This window comes from Ranitomeya imitator, chromosome 10 (genome assembly GCF_032444005.1).
Source record: "Ranitomeya imitator isolate aRanImi1 chromosome 10, aRanImi1.pri, whole genome shotgun sequence".
Classification (NCBI taxonomy): Eukaryota; Metazoa; Chordata; class Amphibia; order Anura; family Dendrobatidae; genus Ranitomeya; species Ranitomeya imitator.
Genome location: NC_091291.1, coordinates 139,170,528 through 139,196,632, shown reverse-complemented (window position 1 = coordinate 139,196,632; position 26,105 = coordinate 139,170,528). Strand labels below are relative to the sequence as shown.

At 46.0% G+C, this 26,105-nt stretch overlaps 1 protein-coding gene across 8 annotated transcripts in view; it reads left to right on the top strand.

Annotated features, from left to right (window-relative positions):
• Positions 1–26,105, top strand: part of KIF1B (kinesin family member 1B) — a 133,355-nt gene that overhangs the window by 65,426 nt on the left and 41,824 nt on the right. For 3 of the 8 annotated variants that reach the window (XM_069741699.1, XM_069741697.1, XM_069741700.1), the window contains exons 10-20: positions 5,112–5,187; positions 7,007–7,085; positions 7,501–7,643; positions 13,662–13,795; positions 16,190–16,269; positions 16,474–16,549; positions 18,921–19,000; positions 19,427–19,533; positions 20,187–20,270; positions 20,521–20,701; positions 20,868–20,940. In XM_069741699.1, coding sequence (XP_069597800.1) covers positions 5,112–5,187; positions 7,007–7,085; positions 7,501–7,643; positions 13,662–13,795; positions 16,190–16,269; positions 16,474–16,549; positions 18,921–19,000; positions 19,427–19,533; positions 20,187–20,270; positions 20,521–20,701; positions 20,868–20,940 — 1,113 coding nt within the window. Of the gene's footprint in view, positions 1–4,929; positions 4,948–5,111; positions 5,188–7,006; positions 7,086–7,500; positions 7,644–8,155; positions 8,192–13,547; positions 13,796–16,189; positions 16,270–16,473; positions 16,550–18,920; positions 19,001–19,426; positions 19,534–20,186; positions 20,271–20,520; positions 20,702–20,867; positions 20,941–26,105 lie in introns of all 8 variants that reach the window. The other 5 variants (XM_069741698.1, XM_069741696.1, XM_069741692.1 and 2 more) reach the window with 4 other exon arrangements.

Sequence of the window (26,105 nt, the reverse complement as noted above, 5' to 3'; positions counted from 1 at the left end):
TTAATATATATATAATATATGGTGAGTGTTCATTAATATATATATAATATATGGTGAGTGTTCATTAATATATATATAATATATGGTGAGTGTTCATTAATATATATATAATATATGGTGAGTGTTCATTAATATATATATAATATATGGTGAGTGTTCATTAATATATATATAATATATGGTGAGTGTTCATTAATATATATATAATATATGGTGAGTGTTCATTAATATATATATAATATATGGTGAGTGTTCATTAATATATATATAATATATGGTGAGTGTTCATTAATATATATATAATATATGGTGAGTGTTCATTAATATATATATAATATATGGTGAGTGTTCATTAATATATATATAATATATGGTGAGTGTTCATTAATATATATAATATATGGTGAGTGTTCATTAATATATATATAATATATGGTGAGTGTTCATTAATATATATATAATATATGGTGAGGGTTCATTTATATATATATATAATATATGGTGAGTGTTCATTAATATATATATAATATATGGTGAGTGTTCATTAATATATATATATAATATATGGTGAGTGTTCATTAATATATATATAATATATGGTGAGTGTTCATTAATATATATATAATATATGGTGAGTGTTCATTTATATATATATATAATATATGGTGAGTGTTCATTAATATATATATATATATATAATATATGGTGAGTGTTCATTAATATATATATAATATATGGTGAGTGTTCATTAATATATATATATAATATATGGTGAGTGTTCATTAATATATATATATATATAATATATGGTGAGTGTTCATTAATATATATATATAATATATGGTGAGTGTTCATTAATATATATATATATATAATATATGGTGAGTGTTCATTAATATATATATATATATATAATATATGGTGAGTGTTCATTAATATATATATATATATATATAATATATGGTGAGTGTTCATTAATATATATATATATAATATATGGTGAGTGTTCATTTAATATATATATATATATATATATATATATATATAATATATGGTGAGTGTTCATTAATATATATATATATAATATATGGTGAGTGTTCATTAATATATATATATATAATATATGGTGAGTGTTCATTAATATATATATATATATATATAATATATGGTGAGTGTTCATTAATATATATATATATAATATATGGTGAGTGTTCATTAATATATACCGTATATACTCGAGTATAAGCCGACCCGAGTATAAGCCGACCCCCCTAATTTTGCCACAAAAAACTGGGAAAACTTATTGACTCGAGTATAAGCCTAGGGTGGAAATGCAGCATTTACCGGTGAATTTCAAAAATAAAAATAGATCATTATTTCCCCATAGCTGTGCCATATAGTGCTCTGCACCGTTCATATTTCCCCATAGGTGTGAACCATATAGTGCTCTGCACCGTTCATTGTGCCCCCTAGCTGTGCCATATACGGTGCTCTGCACCGTTCATTGTGCCCCATAGATGTGCCATATACGGTGCTCTGCACCGTTCACTGTGCCCCATAGCTGTGCTGTGCCATATACGGTGCTCTGCACCGTTCACTGTGCCCCATAGCTGTGCCATATACGGTGCTCTGCACCGTTCACTGTGCCCCATAGCTGTGCTGTGCCATATACGGTGCTCTGCACCGTTCACTGTGCCCCATACATAGCTGTGCTGTGCCATATACGGTGCTCTGCACCGTTCACTGTGCCCCATACATAGCTGTGCTGTGCCATATACGGTGCTCTGCACCGTTCACTGTGCCATATACGGTGCTCTGCACCGTTCACTGTGCCCCATAGCTGTGCTGTGCCATATACGGTGCTCTGCACCGTTCACTGTGCCCCATAGCTGTGCTGTGCCATATACGGTGCTCTGCACCGTTCACTGTGCCCCATAGCTGTGCTGTGCCATATACGGTGCTCTGCACCGTTCACTGTGCCCCATAGCTGTGCTGTGCCATATACGGTGCTCTGCACCGTTCACTGTGCCCCATAGCTGTGCTGTGCCATATACGGTGCTCTGCACCGTTCACTGTGCCCCATAGCTGTGCTGTGCCATATACGGTGCTCTGCACCGTTCACTGTGCCCCATAGATGTTCCACATAAATTTGTGCCGCCGCTGCCGCAATAAAGAAAAAAAAACACATACTCACCTCCCTTGATTGCAGCTCCCGGCGTCTCGTTCCGGCGCCTCCATCTTCCCGGCGTCTCTGCTCTGACTGATCAGGCAGAGGGCGCCGCGCACACTATATGCGTCATCGCGCCCTCTGCCTGAACAGTCAGAGAGCAGAGACGCCGGGAAGATGGAGGCGCCGGCCGGGAAGATGGATCGGCGCCCGGCGGCTGGAACGAGGACAGGTGAATATAACATACTCACCTAGTCCTGGCGATCCTCGCGCTGTCCCCTCCTGTCTTCGGTGCCGCAGCTTCTTTCTCTATCAGCGGTCACCGGCACCGCTGATTAGAGAAATGAATAAGCGGCTCCGCCCCTATGGGAGGTGGAGCCGCTTATTCATTTCTGTAATGAGCGGTCCCACGTGACCGCTGAAGAGAGGAAGAAACTGCAGCGCCGAAGCCCGTGGGACGGCAGAGACAGCGCGAGGATCGCTGGGACTAGGTAAGTATACCTCAGCGCCCTCAGCCCCTCACCTGCCGACCCCACCGCTACCGTGACTCGAGTATAAGCCGAGGGGGGCACTTTCAGCCCAAAAATTTGGGCTGAAAATCTCGGCTTATACTCGAGTATATACGGTATATATATATATAATATATGGTGAGTGTTCATTAATATATATATATAATATATGGTGAGTGTTCATTAATATATATATATAATATATGGTGAGTGTTCATTAATATATATACATAATATATGGTGAGTGTTCATTAATATATATATATAATATATGGTGAGTGTTCATTAATATATATACATAATATATGGTGAGTGTTCATTAATATATATATATAATATATGGTGAGTGTTCATTAATATATATATATAATATATGGTGAGTGTTCATTAATATATATATATAATATATGGTGAGTGTTCATTAATATATATACATAATATATGGTGAGTGTTCATTAATATATATACATAATATATGGTGAGTGTTCATTAATATATATATATAATATATGGTGAGTGTTCATTAATATATATACATAATATATGGTGAGTGTTCATTAATATATATACATAATATATGGTGAGTGTTCATTAATATATATATATAATATATGGTGAGTGTTCATTAATATATATACATAATATATGGTGAGTGTTCATTAATATATATATATAATATATGGTGAGTGTTCATTAATATATATATATAATATATGGTGAGTGTTCATTAATATATATAATATATGGTGAGTGTTCATTAATATATATATAATATATGGTGAGTGTTCATTAATATATATATAATATATGGTGAGTGTTCATTAATATATATATATATAATATATGGTGAGTGTTCATTAATATATATATATATATAATATATGGTGAGTGTTCATTAATATATATATATATAATATATGGTGAGTGTTCATTAATATATATATATATATAATATATGGTGAGTGTTCATTAATATATATATATAATATATGGTGAGTGTTCATTAATATATATATATATATAATATATGGTGAGTGTTCATTAATATATATATATATAATATATGGTGAGTGTTCATTAATATATATATATATAATATATGGTGAGTGTTCATTAATATATATATATATAATATATGGTGAGTGTTCATTAATATATATAATATATGGTGAGTGTTCATTAATATATATAATATATGGTGAGTGTTCATTAATATATATAATATATGGTGAGTGTTCATTAATATATATATAATATATGGTGAGTGTTCATTAATATATATATATATAATATATGGTGAGTGTTCATTAATATATATATATATATAATATATGGTGAGTGTTCATTAATATATATATATATAATATATGGTGAGTGTTCATTAATATATATATATATATAATATATGGTGAGTGTTCATTAATATATATATATATATAATATATGGTGAGTGTTCATTAATATATATATATATATATAATATATGGTGAGTGTTCATTAATATATATATATATATAATATATGGTGAGTGTTCATTAATATATATATATATAATATATGGTGAGTGTTCATTAATATATATAATATATGGTGAGTGTTCATTAATATATCGCGGGTTCTGCTGTAGTCCGGAGGGGATGCGGCGTAATAAGGGGGTTTCGGAAACTTCTTATGGGACCGATCCCCCAGGAATGTCATCGCCTTCAGACTAATCCTTACCTACAAAGTTACACATTCACATCCCACCTAATGGTGTTAGTTTATAAGTTAATTATCAGTTCACACGTCATGGATTTGTGTAAAGAATTTACTACAGGGTCCATGGAATAAATCCAGCGCTGATGGCCGTATATTTGCAGCCGATGATGCGCACAAATACTTTCCCTACATAGAGGGGATAATTGGAGCCTGTCCCGTTCTGGATCTGCAGGAAGTAGGATCTTTCCTCTTGCAGACAAGTTTTTTCCGCTGTGTGGTCAAAAAATGTCAAAGATTTTTGGGGATGTGAAGGAAAAATTCCAGATTACCCATTCACATGCATTAGTGCATTAGTGGTGCGATGAATGCGGATTTCTGTGCAGACATAGCTGTTTCCCGATGGAGTCTGATACTCTAATACATTGGAAAACCTTATACACATGGTGGCCGATGAGTATGTGTGATGTGTGTGCACGTATGGGAAGCGCTTACTACTCAGTGACCGGTAAGATGTATTTATAATGCTGTGCTCTCCTCCTCCATGCTGTCCATCAGGATAACTGTCCCAGCAAGGTACGTGTCGCTCCGCAGTATGGCCGATGCATCTGGACATCCGCGTCTGTGTAGTTGGTGGTTTCCACACATTTATTACTTTATAAATCATAACTAGAAGCCGTTGTGGAAAACGTCCTCCTTCATTCAAAGCTTTACTTAAATATTTTGTTCTGTATTTTCAGAGCAAAAAGAAGAAAAAAACAGACTTCATCCCCTACAGAGACTCTGTGCTGACCTGGCTGCTGCGGGAGAATCTAGGTATGAACTGCAGCTCTGGAGGCAAAATTCCAGAGGCAGCGACAGACCACTACTAGTGAGGAGCGAGCGGGCTCGGGTGTTATCTGAGTGTCCCGGACGTGCTCGAGTAATATGTCCGTGTCCCCGTGGCTGCACGTCCGCGGTTGTTAGCCAGCCACTGTCTGTTAGGCGATCCCCGCATGTGTTGCAGCTGTCTTGCAGCCACAGACATGCAGCCGTGGGGACTCAGACATATTACTCGAGCACATCCGAGCATGCTCAGATAACACAATGCCCGGGGCATGCTCAGATAACACAATGCCCGGGGCATGCTCAGATAACACAATGCCCGGGGCATGCTCAGATAACACAATGCCAGGGGCGTGCTCAGATAACACAATGCCCGGGGTGTGCTCAGATAACACAATGCCCGGGGCATGCTCAGATAACACAATGCACAGGGCATGCTCAGATAACACAATGCCCGGGCATGCTCAGATAACACAATGCCCGGGGCGTGCTCAGATAACACAATGCCCGGGGCGTGCTCAGATAACACAATGCCCGGGGCGTGCTCAGATAACACAATGCCCGGGGCGTGCTCAGATAACACAATGCCCGGGGCGTGCTCAGATAACACAATGCCCGGGGCGTGCTCAGATAACACAATGCCCAGGGCATGCTCAGATAACACAATGCCCGGGGCATGCTCAGATAACACAATGCCCAGGCATGCTCAGATAACACAATGCCCGGGGCATGCTCAGATAACACAATGCCCGAGCATGCTCAGATAACACAATGCCCGGGCATGCTAACACAATGCACGGGCATGCTCAGATAACACAATGCCCGGGGCATGCTCAGATAACACAATGCATGGGCATGCTCAGATAACACAATGCCCGGGGCATGCTCAGATAACACAATGCCCGAGCATGCTCAGATAACACAATGCCCGGGCATGCTCAGATAACACAATGCCCGGGGCATGCTCAGATAACACAATGCCCGGGCATGCTCAGATAACACAATGCATGGGCATGCTCAGATAACACAATGCCCGGGGCATGCTCAGATAACTCAATGCCCGGGGCATGCTCAGATAACACAATGCCCGGGGCATGCTCAGATAACACAATGCCCGGGCATGCTCAGATAACACAATGCCCGGGGCATGCTCAGATAACACAATGCCCGGGGCATGCTCAGATAAACACAATGCCCGGGCATGCTCAGATAACACAATGCCCGGGGCATGCTCAGATAACACAATGCCCGGGGCATGCTCAGATAACACAATGCCCGGGCATGCTCAGATAACACAATGCCCGGGCATGCTCAGATAACACAATGCCCGGGGCATGCTCAGATAACACAATGCCCGGGCATGCTCAGATAACACAATGCCCGGGGCATGCTCAGATAACACAATGCCCGGGGCATGCTCAGATAACACAATGCCCGGGGCATGCTCAGATAACACAATGCCCGGGGCATGCTCAGATAACACAATGCCCGGGGCATGCTCAGATAACACAATGCCCGGGCATGCTCAGATAACACAATGCCCGGGGCATGCTCAGATAACACAATGCCCGGGGCATGCTCAGATAACACAATGCCCGGGGCATGCTCAGATAACACAATGCCCGGGGCATGCTCAGATAACACAATGCCCGGGGCATGCTCAGATAACACAATGCCCGGGGCATGCTCAGATAACAGTGCCCGGGCATGCTCACTCATTGCTAATGATTAGTGATCGGCTGAGATCTTATAAATGGTGATCATGTTTGGCTTCTGAACTTTGGGAACTAAGTGTGATCTTGTATTTCAGGTGGAAACTCTCGCACCGCTATGGTCGCAGCTCTGAGTCCTGCAGATATAAATTACGATGAAACTCTCAGCACATTAAGGTGAGAGAAGGGCTGGAATACTATGAGATGTGTTAGGCTACGTTCACATTAGCGTTGCGTCCGGCGCAGCCGCTGCGACCCATGCGCCCCTATATTTAACATGGGGGGCGCATGGGCATGCGTTGTCTTGCGTTTTGTGACGCATGCGTTTTTTGGCGCAAGCGTCAGGGCGCAGAGGACATAGCAAGTTGCATTTTTTTTGCGTCCAAAAGCAAGCCAAAAATGGACGCATGCGTCACAAAACCATGCGTTTTTGCAGGCGTTGTGCGTTGCGTCGCCAACGCAACACACAACAACGCAAATGTGAACGTACCCATAGAGGGGTTGTCTGGTCCTGTAGGAGTGTGTGCATATATATGATATACTGTACGATGCTTCCATATGTGCCTGTGACCTGTGGCTGTCATTCTAACAGATATGCCGACCGAGCTAAACAGATCAAATGTAACGCGATTATCAATGAAGATCCCAATGCTAAATTGGTGCGGGAGCTTAAAGATGAAGTGTCCCGTCTGAAGGAGCTGCTGCGAGCCCAGGGCTTGGGGGATATCATCGACAGTAAGTGGCATCTGCCGATACTCCAAGTTTATGGATGTCTGCTTGACCTTTACCTTTATTAAAGGGGTATTCTTCGTCCAGACACTCGCGGCATATCCACCGGCTGTGTTGTGCTTTGTCCACTCTGGAACATAAGTGGGTTTTCCATAATATGCCGTAATATTGTCTGTCCTTTGGATAACCACGAGTATGTAATTGGTGAGGATCAGACCACCGGGACCCCATAGATCAGCAGAATGAAAGGGACTTGGTGCTCGGTAAAGGTGACACTCTCGACCATGTGACCGGGTCTGTTACTGCAGCATTCTGCTATGGCTGCCTGCAGTACCAGACTCGACCACATGAGGGCGCTGTGTCAGGAACTTTAGTGTTTTGGCCATGTTTTGCCGATCATAGGAAGTTCCCACACCTAAGGGTTAAATTCTGACAAATTCTGAAACCCCCTCTACACATCAAGTGTTCCTAAATAGCTAAAACTCCTTCCATCTTGTCTTTCCTCCTGCTTCCATCAGTTGATTCTATTGAAGACAATTTCCATGGAGTGAAATGTGTGTATATCCGTCATCTTTCTACCCATCGGCCTCGCTATTCAGCCGCAAGCAACGCAAAGCTGAGTCCTGCATGTCCGCGCAGAACGCAGAGAAATCCCAGACAGGACCGTGGAGCTTAGGACAAAAGCACCAAATGTCTACATCCCACACAGCAGCGTCTGGGTTCCCATCATATATGTGGAGATATATATATATACCGTATATCTAGGGTCTAGTGTCGGACATTGGCCACTTTTGTTTTGAAATTATGTCATTAACTGAAAACATAATGAATATAAGATACGTTGGGATCTGTTCACACCTGCATCACCATATGGTGACTGTTTATAACGGACACCCTGACACCGGGCCAAATCTGTCATATATGGGATTCCAACAGCATCCGACTGACCTACCTAGGTTACCCAATCACACACCATTTCCAGTGGCAGCCAGCAGAATAGTGAGTGCAGCTCAGGAGTATAATACAGGATGTAACTCGGGATCAGTAATGTAATGTATGTACACAGTGACTGCACCAGCAGAATAGTGAGTGCAGCTCTGGGGTATAATACAGGATGTAACTCGGGATCAGTAATGTATGTACACAGTGACTGCACCAGCAGAATAGTGAGTGCAGCTCTGGAGTATAATACAGGATGTAACTCAGGATTAGTAATGTAATGTATGTACACAGTGACTGCACCAGCAGAATAGTGAGTGCTGCTCAGGAGTATAATACAGGATGTAACTCAGGATCAGTAATGTAATGTATGTACACAGTGACTGCACCAGCAGAATAGTGAGTGCAGCTCTGGAGTATAATACAGGATGTAACTCAGGATCAGTAATGTAATGTATGTACACAGTGACTGCACCAGCAGAATAGTGAGTGCAGCTCTGGGGTATAATACAGGATGTAACTCGGGATCAGTAATGTATGTACACAGTGACTGCACCAGCAGAATAGTGAGTGCAGCTCTGGAGTATAATACAGGATGTAACTCAGGATCAGTAATGTATGTACACAGTGACTGCACCAGCAGAATAGTGAGTGCAGCTCTGGGGTATAATACAGGATGTAACTCAGGATCAGTAATGTAATGTATGTACACAGTGACTGCACCAGCAGAATAGTGAGTGCAGCTCTGGGGTATAATACAGGATGTAACTCAGGATCAGTAATGTAATGTATGTACACAGTGTCTGCACCAGCAGAATAGTGAGTGCAGCTCTGGAGTATGATACAGGATGTAACTCAGGATCAGTAATGTAATGTATGTACACAGTGACTGCACCAGCAGAATAGTGAGTGCAGCTCTGGAGTATAATACAGGATGTAACTCAGGATCAGTAATGTAATGTATGTACACAGTGACTGCACCAGCAGAATAGCGAGTGCAGCTCTGGAGTATAATACAGGATGTAACTCAGGATCAGTAATGTAATGTATGTACACAGTGACTGCACCAGCAGAATAGTGAGTGCAGCTCTGGAGTATAATACAGGATGTAACTGAGGATCAGTAATGTATGTACACAGTGACTGCACCAGCAGAATAGTGAGTGCAGCTCTGGAGTATAATACAGGAGGTAACTCAGGATCAGTAATGTAATGTATGTACACAGTGACTGCACCAGCAGAATAGTGAGTGCAGCTCTGGAGTATAATACAGGATGTAACTCAGGATTAGTAATGTAATGTATGTACACAGTGACTGCACCAGCAGAATAGTGAGTGCAGCTCTGGAGTATAATACAGGATGTAACTCAGGATCAGTAATGTAATGTATGTACACAGTGACTGCACCAGCAGAATAGTGAGTGCAGCTCCGGAGTATAATACAGGATGTTACACAGGAGAAGGTAGTTAGTTGCAGATTGAATTTATTTTGTACCTTGGTGGAGGAACACTGTAGATCGGCTCCGTGGGGTTACACAATCCTGTGATTGATGATCTTGATCAGTTCTGTTGAGTTCTGGGATCCTGCAGTTGTTAGGAGAGCATCGGTGATGGTTCAGACCTGAGGTGCCGGTGCGTGTGTGGACCTCATGGAGGACGCTCCCTCTGGTGCGCTCTGGGTCGGGGTGACGCAGTTCTGCTCCGTGCTGTACGGATCTGTCTGAGATTTCCTGCATATTATGAAGGTCTCTGCTGCTGCGCTGAGGACACTAATTGTTCTGCTGGGGAATCTTTGCATGACGGCTTTGCAGTCTCTTACAAGCGATCGACATGTTCTCCTGCTGATGGCGCCTGAATTCTGTATCTATTAACGCTTCTGTTTATTGCTGAATTAATAATCAAGCAGATATTTATTTTCTACCTTAATGAGATCGTCCAGTCTCCTGCGAATCGCTGATAATTGTGGTAGAATAAAGCCTCTTTCACACTTCCGGAGACGGCAGCATAATGCGTCTGAGCGACTTATCGACGGACGTTGTAAAAAGATCGCCAAACAATGGAACGCATCCAGTAACCTGACGGATCCGTCAAATTTGTTAGTACCTGAATTTCAATGCATAAAATTCTAGAGAGAGATAGAGACACTTTTCCGGACTTGAAAAATGGTTCCACACATGCTCAGAATGAAAAAACGTGATCCGTCACTGGATTCCTGCTTTTGACAGTCAGCGGTGGATCCTGCGCCCATAGGCTTCCATTATAGCCGATGACGGACAGCGCAGGACCTGTCGCTGACCGATTTTCCGTCTTGCAGAAAAAAAACGTTCCAGTCTGAACTTTTTCTCTCCACGACGGACCGCTATTTTCCGATGGATCCAGTGGACAACGGATGAAGCGCATGGCCATCCGCTACAATCCGTCCCTAATACAAGTCTATGGGAAAAAACAGGATCCTGCAGAAAAATGTGCAGGATCCTGTTTTTTCAAAACTCGACGGATTTCGTTGGGAGGAAAAAGACGCAAGTGTGAAAGAGGCCTAAAACGTCACAGCTTTGTTTTTCTCCTGTTGCTGCCAATAACTAGAATCTTGCTGGTTGTCGGGTGTGAAAATAAACTCGTTTTTCTGCCACAGCTGTGGGTTTGTTACAATGTATCGAGCAATCCTCTGTATTTCCTTCCACTGCTGCCTATGGAAGTCGCGATGTTGCAGTTTCTTAGACATTTACTTCAGCTTGTAGATGGCTTTGTACGTTTCTTAGCGCCATTGAGAGGTGTAGAAGCGTTGTCCGTCCCATGCATGGAAGGTGCATCCTTATTATGGGGCATTTATTACAATCCGGGGAGGACTTTCATCCATCAGAAGAATGAAGGGCATCCATCCATTGTCTACATGGGCACCGTGCCATAGATATGGCTTACTATTGCAGCCCAGTCCTATTCACTTTAGACTCCAGACCGGCATTCTCTGCGCTGATACATTGTAACAAACTTCAGCTGTATTCGGCTTTGGAAGTAAATATCGATATTCCCATTCACTGACTGCAAGTGGAGCTCGGAATTTTACATGACGTGTATTAGAAGGTTGCCAGTGCTTTACGATACAATGAAGCTTCAGACTGGAGGAACTCTTTAGGGAATATTTACTCAGTACATTTATGGCAGAAATTTCCACAACTGAAAACCACGACTGCGGATGTTTTCTCTGCAGACGCGTGTATATCTGCGCTCCCCATTCACCTGAATGCAACAGGTGCAGAAATTTCTGTAACAAATCTGCTGCGTGTGAATCCACCTCTCCAACCTGCTCACTTCTTTCTCCGGTCTTGCTCGCTTCCTTCACTATCCTACTTGTTGGCTTTGCTGGGAGATCCCGCTGCTGCTCTCTGCTCGGCCGCCACCTGATGTTTGCTGCTCTCTGCTCGGCCGCCACCTGATGTTCGCTGCTCTCTGCTCGGCCGCCACCTGATGTTCGCTGCTCTCTGCTCGGCCGCCACCTGATGTTTGCTGCTCTCTGCTCGGCCGCCACCTGATGTTTGCTGCTCTCTGCTCGGCCGCCACCTGATGTTTGCTGCTCTCTGCTCGGCCGCCACCTGATGTTTGCTGCTCTCTGCTCGGCCGCCACCTGATGTTTGCTGCTCTCTGCTCGGCCGCCACCTGATGTTTGCTGCTCTCTGCTCGGCCGCCACCTGATGTTTGCTGCTCTCTGCTCGGCCGCCACCTGATGTTCGCTGCTCTCTGCTCGGCCGCCACCTGATGTTCGCTGCTCTCTGCTCGGCCGCCACCTGATGTTCGCTGCTCTCTGCTCGGCCGCCACCTGATGTTTGCTGCTCTCTGCTCGGCCGCCACCTGATGTTTGCTGCTCTCTGCTCGGCCGCCACCTGATGTGTGCTGCTCTCTGCTCGGCCGCCACCTGATGTGTGCTGCTCTCTGCTCGGCCGCCACCTGATGTGTGCTGCTCTCTGCTCGGCCGCCACCTGATGTTTGCTGCTTCTTGCACAAGATGATACCAAAATTGACTTTTTTTAATTTTTTTTTAGCTTTTCTGGAAAATTCTGATTTCTGTGTTAGTTGTGAATAGCGCGAATCCACCTACAATGGAAATGTCTGTAAAACAAAAAGAAAACCCCATCAGTAAACCCAACTCCCCAAAGCTTATTTCCAAGGGCTTCCATATTGTCACTATATAGGTACATGTATAGGAAATGATGACATTGGTGTTGGGTCATTGATAACTGATTTTCCTACCTGCAGAATAATATGATAACATGACCGGTGATCAGCGCTGCATTTCTACTATTTATTACACATGACCCCCATTGTGTGCACCATCTAGGATTGCAGAAAGTGGGCTCCCGCCAACCAGGACATCTTATCAGATGGGCGGCAGGCACTGAAAATAGTAGAAAATGACAGTAGTATCTTCTAGATCTTGGGCGACGCACCTTCTCAATGATACCGATCCGATAATTCGATCTCGGGTGGGTACGATGGCAGGGACCCTACTGGCTCCTGGGATGATGAGCTATAATCTCTGGGACCCCTGACCCATTTTCTTTACTCAGAAATATCCTTATATTGGAAGGAGCTGTATATGAGCTATGGAGACTTGGGTTTGCTGTAGTATTCATCCCCCAGACTGTGCATTGATGGCCACCAATGTTTAGGCGTGTGCCGAGAGCCAAGACGTATGTGCAGGAGGCATGAAGACCACCGGTGCCGTCCATACTGAGCGTGTACTTGGCGTTGTCTCTTCTGCAGGGTGGGCTTATGCCTCCATTGATTGTATAATTGGATATAAAGGACACCATCTCCACCACCGTCCTCCTGTCACTATCACTCCGCTCGTTTTCCTCACTTCCTTGTGACTTCAGAGCTGCCATCTTGTCGATGTGCCGCAGAGCCTCTCCTATCTCTCACTGCCGTTTCCCTCTCTCCTTGTTCCTCCTCCTTCTGGTGCCTCTCCCGTGTCCAGCTCTTCCTTCTGTCGTGGCCTGCCTTCCTCTCTCAGACATCAACGATAACCAGAACCTTAAGAATAAGTACTTGCTGTCCAATGAGAATCAACGGCCTGGCCATTTCTCCACAGCCTCCATGAGCTCGCTGGCCTCTTCCCCATCATCATGTTCTCTCAGCAGTCAGGTGGGGTTATCGATGGTGACCAGCATCCAGGAGAGGATTATGTCCACCCCCGGAGGAGAGGAAGCCATCGAGCGACTCAAGGTAAGCTTAATATAAATGTACCCTCGTCGCCAACCATTCATGGTGCCTGGGTCTCCACCATGAAGTGCGGTGGTGAGTATGGAGACCTTCTAGTCTTGGTGGAGGACCAGCTCCTTTTAGGACATCTTTCTTTTCAGGATTTACCAAATTCACTTGTGCCGGTCAGATTAGGGTTATGAAAAGTAACCTAGAGCCTCTAAATTTTAGGTATAAGTTCTTTTCCAGATTCCCACTTTTGTCTCCTCGAAGATCTGTCTACAATTCCGTAGCCTTGGCATTATTGACCACATGTAGTGAACTTTCTGTAAAGTTGTGCGTTTGCTATTTCCCCATTACAGCCCATTGTTCTGTGCTCTTATACAATTTCCTGTTTTTGGAATATTCCTAATTTAGTTCTTGGAGATTGTGTAATGCAAATGCCATCGAGTTGGAGGTTTATAGTCCATTCGATTTAGTAAAGCTTTAGCACGATTTGGCATTTTTCAGAAAGCCCCTTCACTCTGGACATGGAGATTTATAACACTGCGCCATATTCAGAGACATTGGACAATAAAGAATAGATGGTAACTTGCCGATCGCTGGTGGTCCCACTACATGGACCCCCACAGATCCAAAGAATGGGCTCGACAGTGCCACACTTGAGTGATGTCCGCGCATACACGCCATTGCCTGATCCATCCGGGCATATCTGAGCACAGCTCTCATCTATCTGGCAGTCCCAGTGGAGCCGTCATCACTCTTTTAAACAAGGCACTGTACAGCCCTTTATGGGGGTCCCAGTAGTGAGACCACCAGCGATTATCAACTCATCACTACAAATTAGTAAATACATTCATATTCTCCTGTTCTGGCATCCACTCCGTTACTCTGTAGCAGCCAGACCAGGGCGATCTTCCTCGGCCGCCACTTCTGATGTTGCTGGGCCTAATAGTCACAACATTGCAAGATTCTATTAATTTCAAGGGTGCCCAGAATCTGACTGAAGACATTCTGGCTGCCATGGGGGACCGAAGTGGACGCCGGACCAGGGTTGGGCATATTTTTTTGTCCTGTGGTTAGGATAGGTGACAACCCCTTTAATGCAGACCTGAGTAGTTGTGCTTTATTAAATGAGGAGAGACCTTATTGAGGGAAGGACAATGCAGAGTGCGGCGCCCCCCAGAGTCTCTTGCACAGACGACCAGGATATGAGCTTATAGTATAATCTATCGTCTTCATAATGGAAAATAGGGAAGGAAATAATCTTCCAGAGAAGCCTTACATAATCATTGCCCCCAGAAGGTGTAGGGGATGTTTGGGGACAGCGCTCCTCCTCTCATCTGCCCCCATCCTGCGGCCCTCCAGTCGTACAAGACAGAGACTGTACAGTCCTAGGACCTGAACAGTTCCCCCATTGTCTGCAGGAGCCGCGGCCCGAGCTGTCGTCCATTGCATTTCTATGGAGAATGTGAAGAATAGAGCGATTATTGGGCACCATTTCCCCAGCGCTCGGATCACACCACCCCGGTGTCTGATATAAACATGAACGTCACCGCGCGACCCGCGTCTGCGCAGGCTCACCTGAGACGTGCGCAGCTTCTCCTGCAAAGTCCCGGGACCAGCGATGCAGGATGTGGAAATGCCGCAGGTTTAAGGTCTCTGCTTGTAGTCGGTGATGGTAAATCTTCATTGTTTTCTGCAGGATGCAGCTTTTGTGATGGACGCACGGGTGCATGGCTCGTTATTGGAGATCCGTTATGTACCGGGCCATGCCTCCGGGTCACCTGCACAGGATTTATATAGATTTTCACCTTCTTGTGCTAAACAATGATTCCATTCACTGACAACAAGCAGAATTCTGGAAGCCGATCACAAAGTGAGGCATAAAATGTACTCGGAAATGTCATCATTTATGTTCTAAACCCAGGTGGTCCCATGTTGGTGATGACATATTGGTAGGATATTCCGTCACTTACTGTCCAGAGCTCTCAGGAGCCAACATCTTTATTTTTGCAGTAGTTCTGTATTAAAGGGGTTGGCGCACCTACACTGCTAATTACCCGCACACCGGCTCTAGAGAGCCGCGATCATCCTAAGCGATGGTCCCACATGTGCACCACTCACAGGCAATGATTGGAGCGATGGTGCGTTAGGGGGCAGTCACTATATTCAGATGACGCATCCCAGAGCCCCCGGGTATCCCAGCGGGCGGACCTCCCCATTGGTCGGCAACCTACTGTCTGACCTGTGCGCTTATGGTGGGCCAACCCCTTTAAGAAACTCTAAGATTCTGCCTTTATCCTGACCTGTAGGACATAATGACTTCACCGTGACTCCCCATGTTCTGTGACCGGGACTGTCATGGCCGTGCATGTTAGTCCGGACACATCTGACTTATGTCTGATCTTCCACCAGGAATCCGAGAAGATTATTGCAGAACTCAATGAAACTTGGGAGGAGAAGCTTAGAAAAACGGAGGCGATCCGGATGGAGAGGTAGGATAGACCTCGCTAACACGCTGCTCCCCTTCTGCCCCTGCATTTGATGGATTCCCCCACGGTCCGGCAGCTTCCTGAATTTGCACTGGTGACGACGGCTTCTCTCTGACATCTGTAGATCCGGCCATTGTGAATCCACTGGTGCCTTATAGATTGCAGTCCATGGTGCCACACTCTGATCCTTCATGTGTTTCCTTTCAGAGAGGCGTTACTGGCAGAGATGGGGGTGGCAATCCGAGAGGACGGTGGAACATTGGGAGTCTTCTCGCCTAAAAAGGTACAAACCGTCCTTATGGACTAACCTGTCCGGCTGGAAAATGGATGCTGGGGTCTCATTCATGCTGGGGCTGATGCGTCTCAGCAGAACATACTACACGGTTCTCCTACCAACAGCATTTATCACCGATCCTCAAGATGGGAGACACATGGGTGGCTGAACCCCTCAACACCCCGTCCGCCCCATTCATACATTTATCACAGGCATTCCCTTTAACCCTGGGTGAATGGTGCTGCAGTTGTGATTTGTGACTGCCGATCCATTCACTTTCTAGAGAGCGGTGGTCACCTTTGTTCACGACCTTTCCCAAAGATGTGAATGGAGCAGTGGTCACATGTACTGATACCATAGAAACGAATAGAGTGGTGGTCACATGTATTGACTACCAATCCCATTGATGTGAATGGAGCAGTGGTAACATATGAGCAGTACTCCTATAGAAATTAATAGAGCAATGGTCACATATATTGACTACCACTCCCATTGATGTGAATGGAGCAGTGGTCACATGTACTGATACCATAGAAACGAATAGAGCAATGGTCACATATATTGACTACCAATCCCATTGATGTGAATGGAGCAGTGGTCATATATGAGCAGTACTCTTATAGAAATGCATAGAGCAATGGTCACATATATTGACTACCACTCCCATTGACGTGAATGGAGCAGTGGTCACATAAGAGCACTACTCCTATAGAAAAGGATGGCTCAGTGGTCATACGTTCACCACCATTTCCATGGAAGTGGAGGAAGCAATGATCCCACATGCGTAATACCGCTGCAATCATTTGGGGCAAATTGAGGGAAGAGGACCCGCATGTCCATTCTCGTGATCGGCCTCTTTAAGTAAGTAATTGGTATGGACAGTATCTATGATGGCACCATATTTACACAGGATAAGACCCCATTAAACGTGGCCACCTGAGCGGTGCTGTCAATAAAGAACATTGCTGTATCTGCACCCTGCAAATGGCTGCAGGGGCCGGGGTCGACCATGTGCTGTTGGAGAATTGCTCTTTGTTGAGGGTTATTGGGGGGTCTGTAGTACGTGGATCTGTAGTATCACAGCTAATGTCATTTATTACTTGCACATTATCCCCGGTGTCTGAGTGCCTGGCGTCACGTGTGCCGGGTGTGGGGGGTATGAGCAGGGTCCTGTCTCCTCTCATACATTGCAGTGAGTGGAGCCTCCGTCCTCTCCATTTATTACTTTCCTCTGATTCTCTGTGTTCATCTCACATTTCCTTCTCTCTCAGATTTCCTCCATGTTTTTTGATGAGTATATTGACTCGCTTTCTGCAGATCAGGTCTGTCGTAGTAACTAATTCATAAGCCAAGCCCGTACCCTCCCCATAGTTGTCCTAAATAAAATAGTAAACCCCCCTCCCTCCCTTATTCCATCTGTACGTGAGCCACATTTAAAGGGAGTCCTAACTATTGTTACTGTAAGCCGCCTTATTGATGTAGCCGACTGGGTCTTCTGCCAGCGTGGGCAAAACAGGAATGATGGTGAAGGTGTCGCTGCCCATCATTGGGCATTAAACAGACCCAATTATTTACCTCCCGTCCTGTTCTAAAGTTGCAAAAATCCCTTTAAATGTTTCCAGGGGAAGACCCTGAATTAGAACAAGACTGATTGTAGTAACCTCCAAAATGATAACATAGCTCCCCAAATGGATCTGTACCTGTCCAGAAGTAGAAGTCCACCTCCCAGACTCCTCTGTGGTTCTGTAGGTGGGGGGGATTCTGGGATTTGTAGTTCCACAATTCCAAGTTTAATAGATATGGACACAAGTAGCGAGAAGGAAGCTGTGCAGGTCATGTGTTTTCATTGTCACTCTGCCTTCATCTGTCTCCATCATCATCGCTCATCCGTCCAGATCTCTTCACCCAGCCTCTGCGACCTCATGGCCGACTCCAATGGGGTCTTCTCCCCCAAGAAGGTTTGTGATAGTGGATAGATCTCATTCCTAGAGTTTGACGGTCTGTGACTCCAAAATTTGCTTTTCCGTGAAATGATCGTTCTCAAAGTGCAACCTGGATATTTCCTGTAATGGCGACATCTTACTTTACTGGTGGAAAATGATTGATAGTTTATAGGCTAATAATACATATAATATGGATAATTAGTAACCATGGATTTAGAAGACATAATCGTCAAATCATTAAGTTTGACAACTTTCTAATATTGTCTTATTTTTTATTAAATCATTATCAAAATCTCTACTTACTGTAGAAAATGGAAAAGTCTTAATGCTGAAAAGTATCGGTGGAGGCAATCCGTGAGCTTCAAGGCGATATTTGCACAAGTTTTACACTTCACCTGAAGACTTTGTGTTACTGATCCCGTAATATTTCATTGCAGACTCCGCACCTCGTTAACCTTAACGAAGATCCTCTCATGTCAGAGTGCCTTTTGTATTACATTAAAGACGGCATAACCAGGTGAGGTCCCCACTGTACCCGCGGCCGGGCGTTCACCCGTGCCCCCCGCGGCCGGGCGTTCACCCGTGCCCCCCGCGGCCGGGCGTTCACCCGTGCCCCCCGCGGCCGGGCGTTCACCCGTGCCCCCCGCGGCCGGGCGTTCACCCGTGCCCCCCGCGGCCGGGCGTTCACCCGTGCCCCCCGCGGCAGGGCGTTCACCCGTGCCCCCCGCGGCCGGGCGTTCACCCGTGCCCCCCGCGGCCGGGCGTTCACCCGTGCCCCCCGCGGCCGGGCGTTCACCCGTGCCCCAAAGTTGGGCCGCCATTTGCTATTGCATGTGGGCTTGACTTTCATGCATTGGTCCTGTGTAGAAAAACACAAAGTGTAATAATGGTTAAACCCATGTTATAGTGGCAGGTGATTATAATTCTGTCCTTCTGTCCGCAGGGTTGGTCAGGCGGATGCAGAAAGACGCCAGGACATTGTTTTGAGCGGAGCCCACATTAAGGAGGAGCACTGTATATTCCGCAGTGAGAGGAAGCCCACTGGAGAAGGTGACCGTCTTTCTGCAGCATTTTCTACCTGTCCGTTCATTAGACGAGCCCCAGATCATGTCAGACAAGGGATTATTGTAAGGATCGGATGGTTAATATGGTGTCGGACGTTCCACCTAATGCACAAGCACCGCGGCTCCTCCTGAATATCTGATGGGGATTTTTTTAGTCCCTCTAGAATTCCCCTCATGTCGCCCCTCTGTCGCCTCATTGGGGGACACAGGACCATGGGTGTTATGCTGCTGTCCACTAGGAGGCGACACTATGCATAATCTGAAAAAGATTACCCGTGGCATGGTCCTGTGTCCCCCAATTAGAGGCTAAGAGAAAGAGATTTTACGGTGAGTACACAAAAATCTCCTTTTTTAGTCCTGTCTGTAATAAAGCCTGTGCTGTGGATCCCAACATCTGTCTGTGCATTGACGTCCATTAACAAACAGAAGCCGTTCATTATTAATTATTCATTCTCAGTGATGTTACATGTAGCACTTTCCTCTTCACTGGTTTTCTTCAGTCCGTGCTGTTCTATCTCCCATAGACATCAATATACATGTCTGGTTTGGGAAGTGTTACTGATCATCAATACATTTGTATTTGCACCAATCACATAAATAAGAACGTTGTTTTTATGTCTTTTTTTTTTTCTCTTCCAGTTATTGTGACTCTGGAGCCCTGTGAACTGTCGGAGACCTACGTGAACGGGAAACGAGTGGTTCTTCCGGTTCAGCTTCGTTCTGGTGAGGATTACTAATGTCGCGCTCCTGATTTACAGCGGTGCGCTCCAGCCGTACACTTTGTTGGGTGTGCAGGACTTAGTATGGTTATCAGATTAGTGGTATTCGGACCCTCGGCACCCCAACTGATCAGCTGTTAGCAGCCGGACTGGTTAGAGCGCCTCAGCTCCACACACCATGTAGTAGCCACTCTCCGATACTGCAGTTGGTCTTAGTTATGGCTGATGGTATTTTCGGTGTTTGATCCCCTCAGGTAATCGTATAATAATGGGCAAGAACCACGTTTTCCGGTTTAACCACCCTGAACAGGCCCGTGCAGAGCGAGAAAAGACTCCTTCAGCAGAGACCCCCTCAGAACCGGTGGACTGGACCTTTGCCCAGCGGGAGCTCCTGGAGAAGCAGGGAATAGACATGAAGCAGGAGATGGAGAAAAGGTAGGAGGATGGGATGTCACACAGACGGCCATTGAGGGGACCCGTTTATTGCGATGGCGCGGTCTTGCTTTGGGTTCTGGTCCGATGGCTGCCGTGTCTTGGCTGCAGATTACATCAGAGTGCATCCATGGCGTTCAGCTTTAATCTGGATTGTCTTGTCCTTCAGGCTCCAGGAGATGGAAATCCTCTACAAGAAGGAGAAGGAGGAAGCGGACCTGCTCCTGGAGCAGCAGAGACTGGTAAGACCCCAACACTTTCCTCCGCTGTCACACACCTCCCCGACACCAGTGCAGGCTGCACGTCTGAGCTTGTGTATTGCTCTTCTTCTGGAGCCACTTTTACACTTATAGACAAATAACCTGCCGCACATTCAGCGTCTTCTCCGCTCTCTGTGATGCATGCTAAATCTCCTCTTACCACGACGCATGAAAGTCTATGGGGCTGCCTTCTGCTTTTAGCAAAATCCTCTTTTTTTTCTGGTAGTTGGGACCCTTTTTATGTGACGTGGCCCCTTACAAATGAGGGAGCACTGCATTATTGGGAGTAGTAGATGCAGGTCCCCTCATTGTATACGGACCCCTCCTGTACAGGGACTGAGCGGAGCGATCTGTCATGTTACTGATACATTAGAGATGATCGTAACCTTCACATATTGGAGCTGAATTGTGACCGTGTCGCCCCCGCCGTAGGTAGCGAGGGCGAATGGGGTCTCCTTTACTTAGGGGATTTGTTTTGGATAACTTTTTGTGCCTTCCCATTTAATCCTACATGTCTTTTATCTGTACTTATTGAGGTTATTTTCACATCCTGATGCTTGGTAAACTCTATGGAGTGGATTGGATGCATGGAGTGTAAACCTTACTGCGTTGTTCGCTTTCTATTGACCTTTGCCATTAACTTGTACTTGCCACCTACTCGGCAGCATCAGATCCAATTTATGGCCTAGATCTGCTACCTGCAAAATGGCTATGTCTTCTGCCGGTGGGTCCGGGGTACCGTACGTCCCAAGAGCTGTGTCACTGGGCTGCGCTAATTATTTTATGTCCTGGATATATTAATCCGTCCTCCGTAGTGAGGCCCAGTACTGTGCATGCGTTCTCTCCTGTCGCTGCATGCCGTCTTATCTCCTACACCACGGACGCGATGGTCAGTCGTACCGTACATGCCGCCGAATAGAGCAGGGCACTAACACTATGGACCGTTGCCATGTAAATGCCTCTCCTTCCTATATACAGACCATGTGATTCATCAGATGCGACAATGCAGGGAGTTGCGGTTGGAAAAAGTTTATTTAGCCGAGATTATGGTACAACCTTCTCTGGAGGCTGCTATGATGTTGGGTGAAGGATTTTATCCATTTGCAACTTTCTGCTGTGCGGCCATCAGAATATCCACCCTTTGTCGTCATATAGTACCAATTTTCCATTGAGGGCCTCCTTTTTGTGATCTTCCCTCGCCACTAGACGTATCGGGCCTAGTAAGTTCCCGTAACGTTGTTGATCTGTGTCCTTCCATTGAGCTGATCCTGCCCTGTGGTAGCCCGCAGCGGATAGCCGACATGTCCAAGTATATTATGTCTGATCATAGCACAATAATAATCGTCCTGCTGATCCTGACCCATAGGAAGGGGTTCGGAGTGCGATGGTGCCAAAATACACTGCCCCCATTACCAAATGTCCAACTGTATTATACATATATACCGTATATTGTAAAGTAATGAAATGGAAGTAATGAATACATTGATTTTTAAAGTCACGTAAAAATGTAGTGGACGCTGCCGATATAGTGAGAGACATAGGTTGGAGATATGTGACCTCTAGTAATTGATCACTGGGTCCCAATTGCCCTGATCCTGCACTGGGTTTGGGATTGAATGTAGCCACATAGTCCATTCAGTGTCTATGGGACTGAGCGAGACAGCTGCGTACACGTCCCATAGACCTGAATGGAGCATACATGTCCTATAGACCTGAATGGAGCATACGCGTCCCATAGACCTGAATGGAGCATACGCGTCCCATAGACCTGAATGGAGCATAGACGTCCCATAGACCTGAATGGAGCATACACGTCCCATAGACCTGAATGGAGCATACACGTCCCATAGACCTGAATGGAGCATACGCGTCCCATAGACCATAAATGGAGCATACATGTCCCATAGACCTGAATGGAGCATACACGTCCCATAGACCATAAATGGAGCATACACGTCCCATAGACCTAAATGGAGCATACGCGTCCCATAGACCTGAATGGAGCATACACGTCCCATAGACCTGAATGGAGCATACACGTCCCATAGACCTGAATGGAGCATACACGTCCCATAGACCTGAATGGAGCATACACGTCCCATAGACCTGAATGGAGCATAGACGTCCCATAGACCTGAATGGAGCATAGACGTCCCATAGACCTGAATGGAGCATAGACGTCCCATAGACCTGAATGGAGCATAGGCGTCCCATAGACCTGAATGGAGCATAGACGTCCCATAGACCTGAATGGAGCATAGACGTCCCATAGACCTGAATGGAGCATAGACGTCCCATAGACCTGAATGGAGCATACACGTCCCATAGACCTGAATGGAGCATACACGTCCCATAGACCTGAATGGAGCATAGACGTCCCATAGACCTGAATGGAGCATAGACGTCCCATAGACCTGAATGGAGCATAGACGTCCCATAGACCTGAATGGAGCATAGACGTCCCATAGACCTGAATGGAGCATAGACGTCCCATAGACCTGAATGGAGCATAGACGTCCCATAGACCTGAATGGAGCATAGGCGTCCCATAGACCTGAATGGAGCATAGACGTCCCATAGACCTGAATGGAGCATAGACGTCCCATAGACCTGAATGGAGCATAGACGTCCCATAGACCTGAATGGAGCATACGCGTCCCATGGACCATAAATGGAGCATACATGTCCCATAGACCTGAATGGAGCATACGCGTCCCATAGACCTGAATGGAGCATACGCGTCCCATAGACCTGAATGGAGCATAGACGTCCCATAGACCTGAATGGAGCATAGACGTCCCATAGACCTGAATGGAGCATACGCGTCCCATAGACCTGAATGGAGCATACGCGTCCCATAGACCTGAATGGAGCATACGCGTCCCATAGACCTGAATGGAGCATACACGTCCCATAGACCTGAATGGAGCATACACGTCCCATAGACCTGAATGGAGCATACACGCCCCATAGACCATAAATGGAGCATACATGTCCCATAGACCTGAATTGAGTGGAGCATACGCGTCCCATAGACCATAAATGGAGCATACATGTCCCATAGACCATAAATGGAGCATAGACGTCCCATAGACCTGAATGGAGCATAGACGTCCCATAGACCTGAATGGAGCATACACGTCCCATAGACCTGAATGGAGCATACACGTCCCATAGACCTGAATGGAGCATACACGCCCCATAGACCATAAATGGAGCATACATGTCCCATAGACCTGAATTGAGTGGAGCATACGCGTCCCATAGACCATAAATGGAGCATACATGTCCCATAGACCATAAATGGAGCATACACGTCCCATAGACCTGAATGGAGCATAGACGTCCCATAAACCATAAATGGAGCATATGCGTCCCATAGACCTGAATGGAGCATATGCGTCCCATAGACCATGATTGAAGCGTCCGGAGTGATGTGAGACCTTGCTGCTTCATTCAGTTCCAACCGGAGAACGGAGGAGGAGCAGGACATCTGCACTTGGGATGCTGTGGATCGGTGATGGATGGGCCCTGTGTGGGAAATCCTGTCTGCTGTGCAGTAGATAAGAATAATCTAGTATGGTCGATCACCATGTGTCTTCTGCAGCATCGGAAACTTCCCAGACAGGTGGGGTCCCGTCAGGAGCAGCCGTCACAGGTTACGTTGTTAATGCTGGAAGGCAAGGGCAATGTACTGCCCCGGTTTAATGACAGTAACCTGACGGACCACATTAAAGTGGATGGGATCCATAGGGCACCAGTGCTGTGTCATATAACAGATGCAGAAATGATGCACTGAGTACAACCCCGACCGTTACCCTGACCATAACATCAGCTGCCGTGCGGGTTTATCTCTCAGTAGTTTTATACATTTTATTCCTGTTTGCATTAAATATGTGTATTCCTATACGATAGATTTGCAGTGTTTGAGTATCTATAGAGTCTGTTATTCCTGATATATTCCTATATAATGGTAATGTTATAAGCCTACTGCGGTCAGCCCCTCACCATTGGCATATAGGTAATCATGGGGGAACCCTGCTGCTGCGACCCTCTGACATAATAAGTGAGCATCCATGTAGTTTTCTTTCTGTGCACGAGCCTCCATTTGCAAGGACAATGGCTCAAACCGTAAACTCCTCTTCTTTTGCATCTTGAAAAGGGAATGTCTTGTAGGCGGTGTAATACCTATAATAATCACATCTTTAGTGATCTAATCGCTGCCTCTGTTCTGCCAAAACTGAACCTCGAGGCTCCGCGCACTGTTGTGCAGAAACTGAGCTTTGCGGCTCCGCACACCATTGTGCAGAAACTGAACTTTGCGGCTCCGCACACCGTTCTACACAAACTGATCCTCGAGGCTCCGCGCACCGTTGTGCAGAAACTGATCCTCGAGGCTCCGCGCACCGTTGTGCAGAAACTGATCCTCGAGGCTCCGCGCACCGTTGTGCAGAAACTGATCCTCGAGGCTCCGCGCACCGTTGTGCAGAAACTGATCCTCGAGGCTCCGCGCACCGTTGTGCAGAAACTGATCCTCGAGGCTCCGCGCACCGTTCTACACAAACTGATGCTCGAGGCTCCGCGCATCGTTCTACACAAACTGATCCTCGAGGCTCCGCGCACCGCTGTGCAGAAACTGATCCTCGAGGCTCCACGCACCGTTGTGCAGAAACTGATCCTCGAGGCTCCGCGCACCGTTGTGCAGAAACTGATCCTCGAGGCTCCACGCACCGTTGTGCAGAAACTGATCCTCGAGGCTCCGCGCACCGTTCTACACAAACTGATGCTCGAGGCTCCGCGCATCGTTCTACACAAACTGATCCTCGAGGCTCCGCGCACCGCTGTGCAGAAACTGATCCTCGAGGCTCCACGCACCGTTGTGCAGAAACTGATCCTCGAGGCTCCGCGCACCGTTGTGCAGAAACTGATCCTCGAGGCTCCGCGCACCGTTGTGCAGAAACTGATGCTCGAGGCTCCGCGCACCGTTGTGCAGTAACTGATCCTCGAGGCTCCGCGCACCGTTCTACACAAACTGATGCTCGAGGCTCCGCGCACCGTTCTACACAAACTGATGCTCGAGGCTCCGCGCACCGTTGTGCAGAAACTGATCCTCGAGGCTCCGCGCACCATTGTGCAGAAACTGATGC